The sequence below is a fragment of the Pundamilia nyererei genome, unplaced genomic scaffold (genome assembly GCF_000239375.1).
Source record: "Pundamilia nyererei isolate P.nyererei 1_Seehausen unplaced genomic scaffold, PunNye1.0 scaffold00044, whole genome shotgun sequence".
Lineage (NCBI taxonomy): Eukaryota > Metazoa > Chordata > Actinopteri > Cichliformes > Cichlidae > Pundamilia > Pundamilia nyererei.
The window spans coordinates 596,171-612,089 of NW_005187445.1; the positions used below are offsets into that span (position 1 = coordinate 596,171).

The 15,919-nt window shown below is 38.8% G+C and overlaps 2 protein-coding genes across 3 annotated transcripts in view; both read left to right on the forward strand.

Moving 5' to 3' along the window:
- Nucleotides 1-1,918, forward strand: part of LOC102194618 (glucose-induced degradation protein 8 homolog) — a 6,863-nt gene extending 4,945 nt beyond the window's left edge. Inside the window, exon 5 of the mRNA XM_005731607.1 lies at nt 651-1,918. Within this exon, the coding sequence (XP_005731664.1) occupies nt 651-824 (174 nt within the window). The 3' untranslated portion in view covers nt 825-1,918. The remainder of the gene's footprint in view (nt 1-650) is intronic.
- Nucleotides 1,919-2,420: 502 nt separating this feature from the next.
- Nucleotides 2,421-12,417, forward strand: LOC102194914 (solute carrier family 17 member 9-like). Of its 2 annotated transcripts, XM_005731608.1 has the most exons (13): nt 2,421-2,608; nt 3,532-3,729; nt 3,858-3,997; nt 6,810-6,909; nt 6,998-7,122; nt 8,539-8,635; nt 8,759-8,855; nt 8,949-9,036; nt 9,138-9,172; nt 9,599-9,714; nt 11,768-11,823; nt 11,910-11,939; nt 12,034-12,417. In XM_005731608.1, the coding sequence occupies exons 1-13, from the start codon at nt 2,484-2,486 to the stop codon at nt 12,201-12,203; spliced, it is 1,377 nt and encodes a 458-aa protein (XP_005731665.1). In that variant the 5' UTR covers nt 2,421-2,483; the 3' UTR covers nt 12,204-12,417. The 2 variants fall into 2 exon arrangements, with proteins under 2 accessions (XP_005731665.1, XP_005731666.1); XM_005731609.1 differs by lacking the exon at nt 9,138-9,172 and having other exon boundaries at nt 12,034-12,139.
- Nucleotides 12,418-15,919: the final 3,502 nt, after the last annotated feature.

Below are 15,919 nucleotides of genomic sequence, written 5' to 3' on the forward strand. Positions count from 1 at the left end.
TTTATAGATTACAAAATTAATTTGTAATTTTATTTTGTCTGTATTTTCTCTCAGATCTCCTGCAGATTCTTTTTGCCATCTTTACCTTTTAGCTGTTTCTCCAGGGTGCTTTTGACAGGAGCAAGGCAGTCAATAATTTAAGAAACTGTATTTTAGAAGTTGTCCATTTCATCACATGATGACATTTTTGGTAATGCACACTTTAAGAAAGTCACTAATAAATGTGTCAGTCATCCTGGCAATGACATGATGCTTATTAATAAATCAGCTCGTATTTGTTTTGACAGATAAACAAACTTCTGAAAATAAGCTGTAATGATCATAAACAGCAACATCCAGGACATTTGTGATAAATGTTGTTTATATTTTTACTCCTTTTTTCTTTGTCTTAAATTGTTTTCCCACGTCTTGGCATACAGGGAACAAAAAAAAATTCTAAATGGCATATATAAAAAAAATATTAACTTAAAAAATAGTCCTGACTTTCTTCAAAATATGGTTAGGGTTGCCAGGTATGCTGTCTCAGAGTGTTTTAATTCCTGTTTTGTGGAGTCATGTGAAGCTGAATATGAACATTAAGAGCGCAGTGAATGCCAGCAATAAAAATTTGTTTATTTCAATTTGACTATCGCACACATCTCGGTGCACAGGTGTGGAGTGAGGTGAACCAGGCCGTGCTGGACTATGAAAACAGGGAGTCGACACCCAAACTGGCCAAACTGCTGAAGTTGCTGCTGTGGGCTCAAAATGAGCTGGACCAGAAGAAGGTGAAATACCCCAAAATGACTGACCTTAGCACAGGCACCATCGAGGACCCCAAGTGAACACAACAGACAAGAACCACCACTTTCCACTTCCCCTTAATTTATGATCAGTCAGTGACTGTGTGACAACCAGGTAACATATATGTAAAAACAAATGCTACAGTGTTTCTTTTTTTTTCATGTTTCATTCATGAGAGGTAAGACTTAACTCATTGTGCAAACTGTAAATTGCTGTATTTGCAAAGTGGCAGAAATTATTTAGTTTCAGTACAGAACCTGGATTTTTAGGTAGCTCTCAGAGACAACAAAATTTAAATTGCTGTTTTATATTTTGTCTTTTTAAGCTACGATGGTAGTATTATTTATCGTGAACATTTTCCCCACCAGACTTTACTTTGCCAGGAAAAGTTGATGGTGTGAATGAGCACTGTTGGTACTGTGCATAGAACGGGGAGGGAGGGGGGGATTGAGACTCTTGAGACTGGTGAAATGAGAAAAAGTGACTATTTTTCAAATAAATGGAAAGCTACACTTTATCTAATTTTAACAATGTAATATTTATGATTTTATTTACTCTCATTTTCGTTTGCCTCTTTTTTTTTGTCAGCTTTAAAATCAGCCACATGCTTTTTAAGCCGTGAAGTTTGATTGTACCTTGTGTCTATGGGATGCCTTGTAAATTCATTATTTAAGTGTTTGAGTAGGTGAAGAGAGTCCAAATGGAGTTGGTTTCTTACTGAGCTGAGGCCTTTTCTGATATCTACAGTGTGCACTGCCTCCAACATGCTCCAAATGGTTTTTCCTGCTGCACAGGTTTAAAGTTCTGGTTAAGTTCAGCCAATCCTGCATGATGATCATGCAGGATTGAGAGAAAGGGCTCCTGTATCTGGATGATGGAGCTGTCAGTTATGGCTACTGTCTAGTTCAACCTCCTCGAGTATGAAATTAATTCAGACAGGAGCAGTTTCCTTTAGTCAGTGGCTTTGTTTCAGTAACTTAAAATGACCCAAAGCTGATACTTTTGGTTCCTAAACAGGTATTTTGAAGAGTGCTATCATTTTTCCACTTTTCAAAGCCATTGGTACTTTCACTTTACCTGCATGTAAGTGTCCCTTTTTTTTTTTTTTTTCCCAAATGGGGGAAAAGTACTTGTGTGTGTTTATTTTTGTTTGGTTTGTTTATTTTTATAAAAAGAAACAAACTTGCTGCTAGTTGTCCATCCTTAATTTCTTTTAAGGTTGTGTTGTCTTTATAGAAACTGGCTTTGACCCAGAAAGCTCACATCCCTTTTATTATTCCACATTTCTAAGCTCAGATTTGCAATTATTAAAATAAACTTTTGTGAACCATAAACTGGTTGTTTTGGCATTTTCTGAGTTTAGAGTGTACATGTATGTAAATTATAAAAAGATGCAATAATTCAAGTTAATTTAATCAGATAAAAGTTCATTGAAGATTTTAGATTACCTGGATTTTGATTTAAAATTCATATCGAAATTCATCTGCCCTTTATAGGGGAAACATGCAAATGTTGTGTCCACTAAAACCACCAGAGACCTCTGCTGTCTGCACTGCAAATCACAACCAGGTGCATTTGAGTTTTCTTCAAACAAGTTTGACCTGTTAGGCTCATCTGCCTGAGGCTATGAGGTTCAGCTAAATGACGCTTCTTTAGTGCGGAAAGGCTGCAGAGATAACAGATACGGCAGAGTCCTCTGAATGGCTGACAAACACACATCAGGAGCCGACAAGAAGGACTCTAATGGTTCTTTATTGGATCCTAAGATTTGTGAGCCTGATGAATGTAAAGAAGAGGAGTCGGGAGACCGAAACCTATGGCCAAGGTGAGACGGCAAAAGATTTGACTAAGAAAACAGCTAATGACTAGATTGTAGTCTGTCAGGGTATTACTGAGAGCTCACTTGAAACATGTACTCATTTGATACACTAAATGGCTGTCTTAACTCACAATGCCTTTTTTTGTTTGTTTTTTTATAACAACAATGGCAACTGGATACTAAGTGACAAAAGAAATTACATGTGTACTGTAACTATTCACTAGAAATGTAAAGACCGATATGATACACAGGAGTAGTGAAAACGTGAAAACAAAGGTACTGGTAGTTCTTTATCTTTTTTAGGTATGTTATTTAGTTTGGTGTGTTTTTACATGTTCATCTGGCTTTGTTCAGGCTCAAATGTCTCAGCAACTCCCAGATGAACTGAGATTACATTTTGCTAAAAACATCAGCTTAATTTTATCACCGACAAGTGAAATTTTTCACTTAGAAGTGGAGTTTCTCAGCATCTACCAACTAGATGTAGCACCAACAAATTGACATCAGTGTTTTTAAATATATTATTTAAACTTCTTGATTATTGCACAGACTGCTGTGAAGCCCTGTATAAAGAATTATGCTGCACCTGAGATGTAATGACTTTTGTCTTTGCTTTACTTGCAAAAATATTGAGACGTCCATGAGCCTCTGGAGTGTTTTGTGTTTAGTACTAATTAACAAATATTAGCACGTTAAAGCACTAAACCAACATTATCACACCAGCACGTCAAACACCATCTCTGTGAGGATATTGACTTGCCAGTATGAGCATTTGCATTTGTCCAAGTGCAGGTGCACACAGTGGCTATAGACTCTTTGTTTAGTGCTGCTGACATCACTAGACTGGTTTTCACTCATGCTCACCCAGTTCGCTGGAAGCAGTTTACTGCAAAATCTGACTATATAAGCAAGAGCTGTTTGCCTTACAGATCCCTGGCTCGAAAATGGATCGTGATGCTGTTTATGGGCACCTGCTTCCTCTATTGTGCGCGGATGGCCATGCCTGTCTGCGCCGTCTCAATGGCTGCTACGTTTCATTGGAGTAAAATTGATTCCGGGGTGGTTTTGGGTGGATTCTTCTGGGGTTACTGTCTCACACAGATCCTGGGAGGACACGCGAGTGACAGGTAAGGATGTGATGCGTTAAAGTACACATGACTTCGCTTAATGAGCAAATAACCTTCCAGGTCTGTTTACTGTGAAGTTAGATTTTGAGTTTCAGGATGTTGCTCTGTGAATGATTGTTGTTTATTAGAGTGGGAGGAGAGCGTGTCCTGTTCTTCTCTGCATCATCATGGGCTCTGATCACAGCTGGCACTCCTCTGCTGGCCCATCTTGGCTCTCACACCCTGGCTCTCATGACTGTGGCCAGGTTTCTCATGGGAATATTACAAGGTTAGTATTCTACCAGTGATTATGTTCTAGTAAGAATGTACAATTCATTTATACAGATCAAAATCCCAAAGCACTTTACATTAAAACACAAAGAATATACATAACGGTGCAAAGCAATACAATATAAAACAACACATTTATTAAAAACTTGTCTGTGCAAAAATGTCAATTCCAAAAACTGGCAGGTAATAAACCCGTGACGGGGGCCAAAGTGTGAAAAACGGTGTGGATCATTACTGTCACCGGATGAAACCTCTGTGAGACATTGTCCCACCCCACCATCCTGTGAGCTGTTGAGGTCACCAAGGTGCGAGTGGAAGAAACAATCTCAAGCATGGATTGTGGGTGGCCAAAATATAGTTGCCCCTGGTGATGATAATGACCCATGCCTTTTTTTTCACGCACTGGCTCGTGTAAATCACATGATCAATAGTGGGTTAATGACCCAACCCTCAGGACCACCTCCTACCAGGGATTTATTAAAGAAGCCTATTTGATGACAGAAGAAGTCCAGTTTGTCTTTTTCACACAGGCAACTGAATTAAACTAAACTAAAAAAGTGTAAATTTGCATGTGTACAGAGAAAAGAATCGAGCCAGGGTTAAGAGTTTTACGCTGCTTTGCAGATAGTTAGGCTGAAAAGTCAGTGTCTTGATCTGTCTCCCCTTCTGTGGTGCACTGAACAGTTGGACAGCCCAGCAGACAAAAGACTTCCTCAATCTCAAAGTAGTACAAGACAACCACAGGAGTCTCTTACTGAGCAAGCTCATGACAGACAGCTGTCTATTTAGTTCTTTTTTTCAACCACTGATGCAAGGGCTTAAGCTGCATGCCACAACTGCAGAGCCCATTGTCATAACCAGTCTTTCCTAGTCCCTCTTAACGCTTTCCAGCAAATCACTGCATTGAAGAGAACACTCACTGGAGATTACTGCAGTCCAAGCTTGTTGTCCATCTTCAGTCTCATGCTGAACATTGAATAAGACAAAAACACTCTGATGCCTGTTCAGTAAATACAAAGTAGTGAGAGAGACTGGAAACAGTCACTTGGTGGACGGTGGATCTGATAACCCATAGCTGGTGATGTTATCATAACTTTGTAATCAATGGTACTCCTGGGCCATCATGGGAAATGACCAATCATGTTCCTGTGATGTCAAAAGTTTCCAACAAAAAAGAAGAAAAGCTTTCAGAAATGGGCACACTGCTACAGCTCACCTGGTTGAGCAGGCTACCTATGAGTCAAAAGTTAGTCATGCATCGTCGAGCTGAGTGTTTTTACCAGCTTGGTGTTATGAACCCAAACTTGGTGAGCGAGCTGTGGCTCGAACAATAAAAGAGAAGACGTCGCATGTTAGAGTTCAGTGAGCATGCTCTGCAGAATCTTTTTTGACCATAATTAGCAAAACAGACCCAATCTTTTATCCTGTTTTGCCTAAATCCAGTGATCAAACCCATTAAGCAATCAAGAAAGTGTTTACCGAGGTCACAGCTTAATTCCACATTTATACTTCTGGTTTCCTCTGACACACAGAACTCAGTCCCATGGGTTAAAGCTCTTTGTGGTGGACAAAAGGATAAAACAATCGTATCTTTAAATATTATATTATAAAATGAGCCACACTTTAGTCTTGTTTTTCCAAGCTGCAACTATGAAATCACAACTCTGTGACTGGTCTGTTGAGATGAGCAGCATAAATAGTGTGATGAAAACAACAACAAGTAGCGAAAAGCTGCAGCAATTAAGTTGTTTTATCCAGTTTGTTAGCTGCTCAAAACCAAAGTATAAAAATGGGAATTTGTGGTTTGTTTGTTCTCTTGACTGAGAGCAGTTGCTAGGCAACAAGCATAAATGTTAGGAAGTGAGTGTTCCCAGTCAGAAGTGCGAGCAGGCAGATTTTCAAACAGAATTTTTGACTTGTTGCTGGTTTCACTTTCAAAAAGTACAAAACATATCCAGCTGAGTGTTGTGCCATTTTAATGCCATTAACCTTCAAGTGTAGCCATGCCAACATACTGGTTTTGTCAGGCAGAGTAAAATCACACAAGTTCAACATGGTGTTTTTTCTTTTGCTTGCTTTGTTTTGTTTTTAGTAATTGCGTGGCTATGACCTGTTACAATGACAGATGCATGTTGAGCTTGCTCTAGTTTAAGGAAGCTGGTTCCTGGTACAGATTTCATGCTACCACTCGGGAATGTGATTCATAATGTTTAGCACAAGTTTTCCAAAAGTAAGCGCAGCCATATCTGACCACAAGCTGAACTAGTCCTTCAAATAAAACCTTCAGTTCTCCAGGTTTATTAAACATATTGTAGATGGGGTAGCTCAGGCTCACAAGTTCCTCCCCCGAGTTCTGCAGCGTTCTGCAGGTGTCTTTTTTTGGCTAGCATACATGTATAATAGATCTGAAACGACAGCAGTCCTTTTTCTGACTGTAAATGTAGTGAACTTTTGTGTGCACAACTGTGGGTGCAACTTCACCAGCTTCCAGTCCAAGAGGAAGAGGACAAAGTCTGGAGAGGTTAATACTCCCACACTTACACTACTTTATTGTTTGACATGTTTTGGCTTGTGGCCCTCACCAGGGACCTTGATAAAGGCTATAACACCAGAGTTTTTCTTCATTTCCTGTATGTTGATATGTGCCGCATGCTATCGATACTAATCCTGGATGTAAAGGATCCTGACCACCCTATGCCAAACACCAGAATTCACCTCAGAGGGGAAACGCCCAGTGGTCATGTGCTTTTAATGTTGTAGCTGATTGGTGAATACTCTGTGAATTTAAAGTGTCTTGTAATTTCTCACAGGTGTTTTTTTCCCATCTTTGGCCAGCCTGTGCTCACAGCGTGTTGTGGAAGGGGAGAGAGGGTTTTTAATGAGCACATTGCAAAGCGGTACACATCTTGGGTATGTTTTACACACATAACAGCTGACATATGAATATACATTTATCTCTGATGGCATGCTTTTGTCTTGATCTCTGTTTCTCTTTCAGAACATTGTTAGCTGGTGGGTTGGGGACCCTGATGCTCGACCGCTATGGCTGGGAAAGCATGTTCTACAGTATTGGTTTCCTGTCCGGACTCTGGGCTCTCATTGTTTGGCAGTGTTTACTAAAAGGTACAGCAGTGAATCATGTATTCTTAAATAACAAAGAGGCTTAATATACTGTTTTTCTTTGACAGATAGTTCAAATTTTTTCATTTATTTATTTATAGTTTTCAATCACTTTTTAAAGAAAACAAAAGCAGTTTTGGTGTCACAGTTCCATCCCAGATTTTATGTTGTACCTGGCTGGTTGAATGTATTCCCTGAAACGGCACTTGCCTCTGAAAGCTGCCCATCATCCACACAGAGCGGTTTGCTCCGGTTTCTTGGATGTACTTCAGGAAGTGTCTGAATCTCACCCTAGGTCTGTTAGCAAGTCTGTTCACTGAAAAACATTCCAATGAGTGATTACAAGTGGAAAATTAGAAAATAAAATCAAAGCTCATATTAAAAACAGAAGATTAGGAGTAGATTCAAAAACATCATGATAGGAATCAGTTGCCCAAATGCTAAAGTGGTGCATGGAGAAGCTGTTTGTGGCAGCTGCTCATTTCCTGAGTTCACTGACATAAAAGTTTATGTATAAATTCATGTCTAATGACTTTAAGTGTAATGACTTTGGGACTTTTAATCTGGCGTCTCTATGATAGGGATCCTTTTTTTGGATTGACATATATTTGTCTCCTGGTGATCCCTAGAAGATTTTTTTAAATCTAGAAGTTCCACAAACTGTCTGATTTGATATGTTTGATTTGATGGGCCTTTATGTTTATATGCACTTATGCAGATAAATGATACATCCCTGCAAGTTCCTTTATAAATGTAACCTTGTTTTTAAAGAGCTTGAGCTACTTTTCTTCAGTTCTTGTGTTTAAAAATACTTTCAGTAATTTTGGAAGATTTTAAAGCTACAAACAGAATTTGAAGAAACGCCTGCTCTGTCTTTGTCCCAAACATTTAAATATTGTGTTGAAGAGAGATATTAGGTGCAGTTGCACATGAGGCCCCTCTGTGCCGGGTTTGCATGGACTCGCTGTGCCTGTGCTTCCTCTAACAGTCGACATTAATGTTAGGTTAACAGCTGAATCTAATTTGGCTGTAGCTGTGAAAGAAACCATGAATAGTTTTACGCCCCTCTGTGACAGTCCTGTAATAGACACACTACACTGCATTCATTCTTCTATTTATTATGGTGCAGAAGGTGATTGGCTGTAAGGTTCCAGCCATTTCCTCAATAACACTGCTTCTTTTTGTCATAAAAATTTGCCTGATGAAGGTCTAGTAGTGAAACACTGAAAATAAATATTTCTGCAAGTTAGCCAGTTTATGGAAATCAATCTTCAGCACTTGTTATGAAACACAGGTGCTGAAGACCGATGTGTTTTAAAGCGTTTTTGCTAGTTTTATTTACTGATATATTTATATCTCTATCAATCTCAAATGTAATGGAAGATGGTAGTTTAAGCTCATGCTCCGTGTATGTTTTAGGTGAACTTACCCCAAAGGTGATGGAAACAAAGAAGAACTCAGAGTGGAGTCTGTCGAGAATACCCTGGCTGAGCCTTTTTAAGAAGCCGCCTGTCTGGTACAGCTTATAAAGTCTTTTATTTTTTCATAATTACCACCTCATATTTGTGCGAGTCTCCCAGCCTCACCGCATCTCTCTCCTCTGCTCTCTCTCTGGTCGCTATCTTCTTCTCTCTCTAAGGGCCATGGTGTTTGCTCACATGTGTATGTGCAGCACATCCTACACACTGTTATCATGGCTGCCAACATACTTCAAAGAATCATTTCCTCATGCCACGGTATTTCCACCATTACTGCTACTTAGCTAATAAGCATGGTGCACTGTTTCCTGGACCTACATGACAACCCTCTGAAGCTGTCTGTTCCTGCAGGGATGGGTCTATAATGTTGTTCCATGGCTAACTGCAATCCCATCAGCACTCGTTGGAGGATACGTTTCAGATTTCCTCATTAACCGAGGTATCAAAAAAAGGTCGCTCTTCTACTGTGATGTGTGTTATGTTGCAGTTAGAATATGTTTTATTAAAGATGTTTGAAATGTTCTGGTTTGGTATCTGTAGGATATGGTGTAGCATCTGTGAGAAAGATAATGCAGGTAAGTGTGAGAGCGTAGCTGTTGTTTGAACTGATAAAAGCGTGTGCGCGGTGAGAGATTTGTCCTGACTAGTTACTGAAGTGTTCTTTGGGAATTTATGCAGTCTGTTTTAAACATGTATTTACAAGCCTGGCAGCTTTCATAGAACTGTTTATATGCCAGTGCTCTAGATTACTGCTGCATTATCTGCTCTGTAAGTGTAAACTTGTGTAAAAACTACAAAAAAAATTCAAACGCTTGTTCTTTATGTGCAGTTTTATTATTCTGACCATCGTGAAGTACAGCGATGAACATGTGCATTGCATTAAGTATTGACATAATCAAACCATTAGAAATTTGCTCACCCGGCTGTCACTTTTGTTCATCTTTAGCCTGTGGACTGTGCCTTTAAATACTCACCTGTATGTCTCTCTGTCTGATCCTCAGTTTTTTGCCATGGGAGTATCAAGTATGTTTATTTTACCTCTCTCTGGAGTTGTCACATTTCCTGCAGCTGTGATTTACATTTGTGCTGCTGTGGGTCTCACCACCTTCACCAGCAGGTAAAAATGTCCGATTTATACTAAATACTCAGACCAGCTACTAATAGGTTTCTCAGGCACTTTTTACATTTGATGACCTCATTCTCACATCAGATCCTGGCTTTCTCACCATCCTCATTCTCCTTGACCTCAGTGCTGCTTTTGACGCTAGATGAGAATAGGTTATAATATGGTCAGTAGACTCGGTGTGGAAAATGACTCCTGTTAATCCAAACCATCAACCAGGACTTATGTGCTGTGTTGAGAAAGAAAGAGGTGTGTTCTAGAAAGATTAGATAGTGGTCTCTTGGTTCATGCCCTGGTCACCTCACGCTTGGATTATTGTTATAACTTCTTATATGAATCTACCAGAGTATCAGAAGTAAACAAGTCCCCATTACTGCAGTGGATTCTTGCCAAAGAGTGGAGAGACATTTGTTAGAAAGGGTAAAAAATATTCAGAGAAAGTCGTTTATTTTCAGTGCTAAAATTGGTTAAAATATGAGTCATGACAACACTGTGTACTATAGCTAGCCAAAGTTGAGCTGATGGTCTCTAGAGACTGCTGTGGCCACACAGAAAATTGCATTATTGTGCAATTTGATATTGGTTTCTTTAAACGGGGTCCCCAGAAAACAATTAATTTAACATCACAAACAACAACTGGGGCATACCCACCCTGAATGATAGGCAGTTGTGTTCAGTATATGGCCTGGGGACTCTATGACACATAGTGAGACATTGTTTTAATAGCACTCATTTTTAAGGTATCTCAGACTGTTTACCGTCTATTTTCATTAATGAAAAAACTAACAAATGTTTTTTTGAATTAATTCATACTTCTTTACGTTAAAAGAAAGCTAGATTATGCAGTTTTTTAATTGGCCCAACGGACTTGTGATCAAATTTGGTGATTATCTGATGGTACATTAACTAAAGTGAGTCTTACACTCCTTATTTATAGAGCAGCATGCAAATCTTTAGCCAAGGGATGCTAATGGCTAGGAATGTTAGTTTCACTCAGTAGGCTTTTAAGGAGGAGATCCTCTCAGTCTCACAGTAACCTGCTGATCTCAGTGGTTGACTATGGCTGGAGATATACAGTTAACATTGTCTGCTTAGGCCTCTTGGGAGTTGCTAAACCTGTGATACTTACAAATACAGATGTGTATTTATGGTGTGTAGTTATAAGAGTAATGCTGGTGATATTAGATTGACAGCAACAAAATCTATGTCCGTATTTCAATGCTTTCTTCACACTCAACAAAGTTAACACAGCATATTTAATTGCCCTCACGAGAAACACCTTTTAATACACAGTCCAAAGCCCATTACCAGCTTTAGACACTGAATCTTACGTGGGCCATGCTGTATATGCAGAGTGTCAGTAAAGAAAGAAAAAAAAAATAGATTCGTGGCTCTGTGAGTCAGCTGGGTTGTAGGTCTTCGGCAAATGGTCCTGAAAATTCAAAATGTATTTCTGTTTTCAGTAGCAAGGCACATTTGGTGCAACAGCATGACAGTGACTCAAAATAAACTACAGTGCCCACATTTATTACCATGTGACTCAGAACAACACTGCATCTCGCTGGTGTCTTATTTAAAAATATTGGTGCTTTACAGCAAAGCTTTGTGACACACAAAAACCAGATAATGTACCAGGTTGCATTTGTTAGTTTTTATTGTTTAGTTTCATGTTGGTTTTAGTGCTTAGAATGAATTTGTAAAAGTTATGTCAAGAGAAGTCAATGAAAAGCCATAGTTAACCTATCAAAACACAGTATTTCATTGAAATAACACAAAAGACTCAAGTAAACCCCCACAAATCTAATTTGTTCGGTAAGTTCAACTATAGATGATTGCTTAAAAACAATACTTGTGAGATTAGTTTTTATTTTTTAACATTAGTTCCCTGTAAGCAACAGACGTGGTAAATCCTATCATACTGGATAAGAAGCAAAAACCAAAAAATCACAATAGTTTGTTTTTAAACAGTAGCTGATGTGTTTGCTCCTGCTGTAAATCTTTGTTAAAATTCCTTCAAATTCGTCTGCTTCTTATTTTTCTGTTTTAGTGGTGTTTCTGTGAATGTACAGGATCTGACACCATCGTGTGCAGGCGCCCTGTTTGGTGAGTTTCTGTGGTTTTTAGGTTCTTCAAGCTGGCCCAGTGTCTGGCTTTTTCAATGTCTAATAAAATTTTCTTTCCTGCTTCAGGTTTTATGAATATGATGGGCTCTTTTGTGGGTATGTAGCCAAAGTCTGACCTTTACTGTAGAAGTGTACATTGCTGAGCACAGGGGGTGATATCTGATGGCTGATGTCTTTCTGTTTTGCACAGGGGTGGTGCTGGTGTCTTTATCAGGATACCTGATTGAAGTCACACAGTCATGGTCCGTGGTCTTTGCCCTCATCACTTTAGTAAATGCCACGGGTCTCGGTGTCTTCCTCATCTTTGGAGGTGCTCGCCGTGTGGACCTAGTGGAGTATTCAAGGATTATTGAGATATGACCCGGAGTAATTTATGATAATTACGTTTTTCAGAACATGTTAGTCTTTATTTATTTATTTATTTATTTATTGATGAATCAGGTAATACACAATACATCGCACAAAAATGTTTATCTGTATGTATGTTTGGCCATGTTTAAAGTTCTACTTTTGGATAGTTGCAGTGCAGCCTTTGAATGGTGAGCACATGTCCTTAGTTATCGTGCAGTTTCCCCCCCCCCCCAATTTTGTGTGCATATGAGTCGAAAACTTTATGTCTATTTGACAAAATAATTTTAGCCACTCTTACCAAATAATATATTATATTATATTATTAAGCAGCAGATTTAGTGTATTAGAAAGTAGAGCATCAAGAGGGTATAGAGGTCATAATTTGTCACAATAACCTGTCAGGTTATTTAAACTTTTCTGAGAGGCAGCTGGACTCCTGGGCTGCTTTCAGGGTTTAATAGAAAATGTAATATGTGATGGGAGACTTCGGCCAATCACAGATCTTTTCAGAACAGGTAACAAAAAAGTGTATATAAAAACAGGTAGAGTATGCATCAGGTGAAGGACTTTTACCTGGAAGATCAAGGTTCAGGATCAGGGTCTTGTCTAGTGGGAGGAGCTTATAGGAGGAGTTTCAGGTTATCTGTAATTCCTTTGTTTTGTTTTGTTTAAATGTTGCATACTTTAGTTTTAACCAGCACTGAAGACCTAATGTTAAACTTTAGCAGGATTAATAAAACAACTCTTTTATATGTATTTATAATGACATTATAAACATCTTTATTCAGGTGTTTTCAATGGTGCTGTAAAGTTTGGGTCGTAAAAGTGTTTTATACTTGATCTGTGCAGTTGTTGATATTTAACATCTACAAAAAAGTGTTTTGTTTTGTGGGTGTTTTTCCTTTTGTTTCTATTTAAATTTGGTTTTATTTAAAACATAATAGTGGCTTTTTACTTTCACCATTGGTTTACAATATTAGGAATGTGTATTCAGATGATTTTAATAATGTGTCATTTGGTTTGTAAAAATGTTGCAGTACTTTTTTGAAAGCATAGGCTTGTATATGAGATAGGAACTTTTAGTCTTGTAAAAAAAGTAACATAAAAACTATTTTTTAAATGTGTGAGGCTTAAATTGGGAAAAGTGCACTACAAAAGTCCACTTCTATCATGAAGAAAAAATTTTTTTTGTTTGTTTCATAAATAAAAATATAAATTTAATAAATAAAGGGGCATACATGTCTTTTTATTTTATTCTTCCTGTTTAAAGGGAGTCTTTCCCTTCTCACTGTTCCCAAGTGCTCATAGGGCGTCCTCTGATTGATGGTGCCTCTCTCAAATATCGTAAGGCCCACAACACATTAAGGCAGCAGTTGTATTGGTCCTCCCGCTTTAAAGCCAGCTCTCTTCTGATTGGCTGTCCCACACAAACATGAGTTCAAAACAGCAGGTGTGTGGAACATGTTTTCACATCTTGTGTCTGAGATAATTGCTCTCTGTGACATCATAGAGAGCCAGTAGAACAAAACCTGTCTGAAACAGAGTGTTTTTGGTTCAGAAAGTTACCTTAACATTCAATAGCAAAGTAAATTTACCTTTTTATGCTTAAATTTGAGCGGGCACTCTGGACTTCTGGAGGTCAGGAATTAATAAAGCATAACATTCAAGAACTAAAGTTATTTTTAATTGTTCATGAATGCATGTAAATAACTGTAATTTGGCATCTTGATCATAACAGCTATGCACTTTATCATTTTCAGCTATAAATCAGCACTGTAAATCTGAAAATCCACGGATAACCACAATAAATATAACAATATAATATCATATAACTATTGTTTTTGTACCGACCGTTGCAAAAATATAAAAATGATTTTGTTAATTACCAATACTGTTAATTTAAGGCAGCTGTGGCATAAACCTTACACTGGGTTGTGATCTAATACATTTAAGTACTGTATGTCAGTAAAGAAGAAAGAAAATAAGGCAAAAGATCGTTGGTGACGCAAATATGAAAATCAATAATTCTTGTTGCTGATGAATGAGCTGCACATTATTCTGTTTCTTGTTTAGTGACGTATCTGTGAATGAATCTCACCCGGCGTGTTCAGGCGCCCTCTGCGGTGAGTTTATATATTTCAGCTTCATCGGAACTGGACCATTGTTGCGCTTTTTAATTTCTCTTCCATTTCAGGTTTCATAGATATGATGGACAGTTCTATCTGTCGGTCTGTATCCTGAAAGGGAATCGGACCCTTAAAAATGCACATTGTTGAGTCACTGATAGCCGTTGTTCCTCATGTGTTGCACAAATGCTGCGAAACGGCATATTTTATGTTTTCATTTTTGTAATTTATGCATTTTCGTTATTTATCACAGTCGTAATATTTTCCATTATTTGCATAATTAGGAAAGTTGCATTTGTTTATAAGATGTGTGAATGGTTGTCCTCAAGGAGCAGCTCCTTCTGTGATTTTAATGCGGTTACAGCGAAGAAAATACAACTTTATAAACTATTAGATTGAATATATTTAGGGGATGAAGTTGTATAGAGGCTCCTGTGCGGTTAACTGACTCCCAGCGGGTCCGCTTTCAGCACCCTGGTCAGCGCATGCGGATCTTTTCCTGCCCACAGAAATGAAAACATTGCAGTACCGCTCGACATCGGGTCCATATATTTTATTAACACGCTCTGTAGACGCTTTAATGGGGTCAAACACTTTGCGTCTCATAGCGGATCCACGTCATGACGTTACTGCTTCAGCTGTGAACACCGGGATATGAAAGACGCACGCAAATCAGGACGGGGGCGGTTTTTGCTGTAGAGAAATGTGAAATATCCAGAAAACCGAAAATATCTGTCAGATACTTAAACCTCGGAGTCCGGAGGGCTGACGCAGGTTTTTATTTCCTCTGACTCAAAGCCTGGCTGAGCATCACCAGTGGGCTTGCCCGCCCGCCTCGGACTGTGGACGGCATTGTCTGGCCTGCTTCACCTCCACACATCCATCACTGAGAATAAAACAGGACAGGTGCTGTGTCACGGAATGAAGACGCGCCGGGGACGATGGACTGATAATTCACGGTCGCGCAGGAGGGAAAGAAGACGAAGGCGCGCATTGTGTGATGTGTTTTAATTTATGTTGATGGTTGGTGTGAAATTCAGGTCATATTTTCAAGACATGTAAACGGCGATGCAGAGTGATGGCGCTCAGGCCTGTCGGGTTATTTGTGTGTTTTTTCTGTCTGTGACGGTCAGAAGCTCCAACTTTCCTCGATAAGGGAGACAGGGTTGCCGCTCCTCGTGTTCACGGCGGACCTTGATTTATTAGCCATACAATTAAGGCACGCGGTGAATGCCAAGAGAGGAATCAAACTCTGCACCATCCCCGCATCATTCACGGAGACGGAGGGCTGCTGAGACAGGAGGGAGCGCATCTGCTGCTTCTCATCCCATCGCTTTTGATCAAAAATTAACCACGAGTAATAGAAAATCATTTAATCTCATTTTCTATCGGTTTAGAAGTATTTTTTTTAAGAACCTGTAACCACAAAATACTCATATTCAGCCTGTCGCTGCTTTCCTATCAGTGAGGATGAATCAGTTCATTACTTTATGTCAATAAAGCTTTGTATTTATTATGTTAAAGAGTACAACAGCTTTATCACTTGATACCTTAACTGAAAACTAATTTTTTAAAAACAACCAAGCAGATAATGAAATA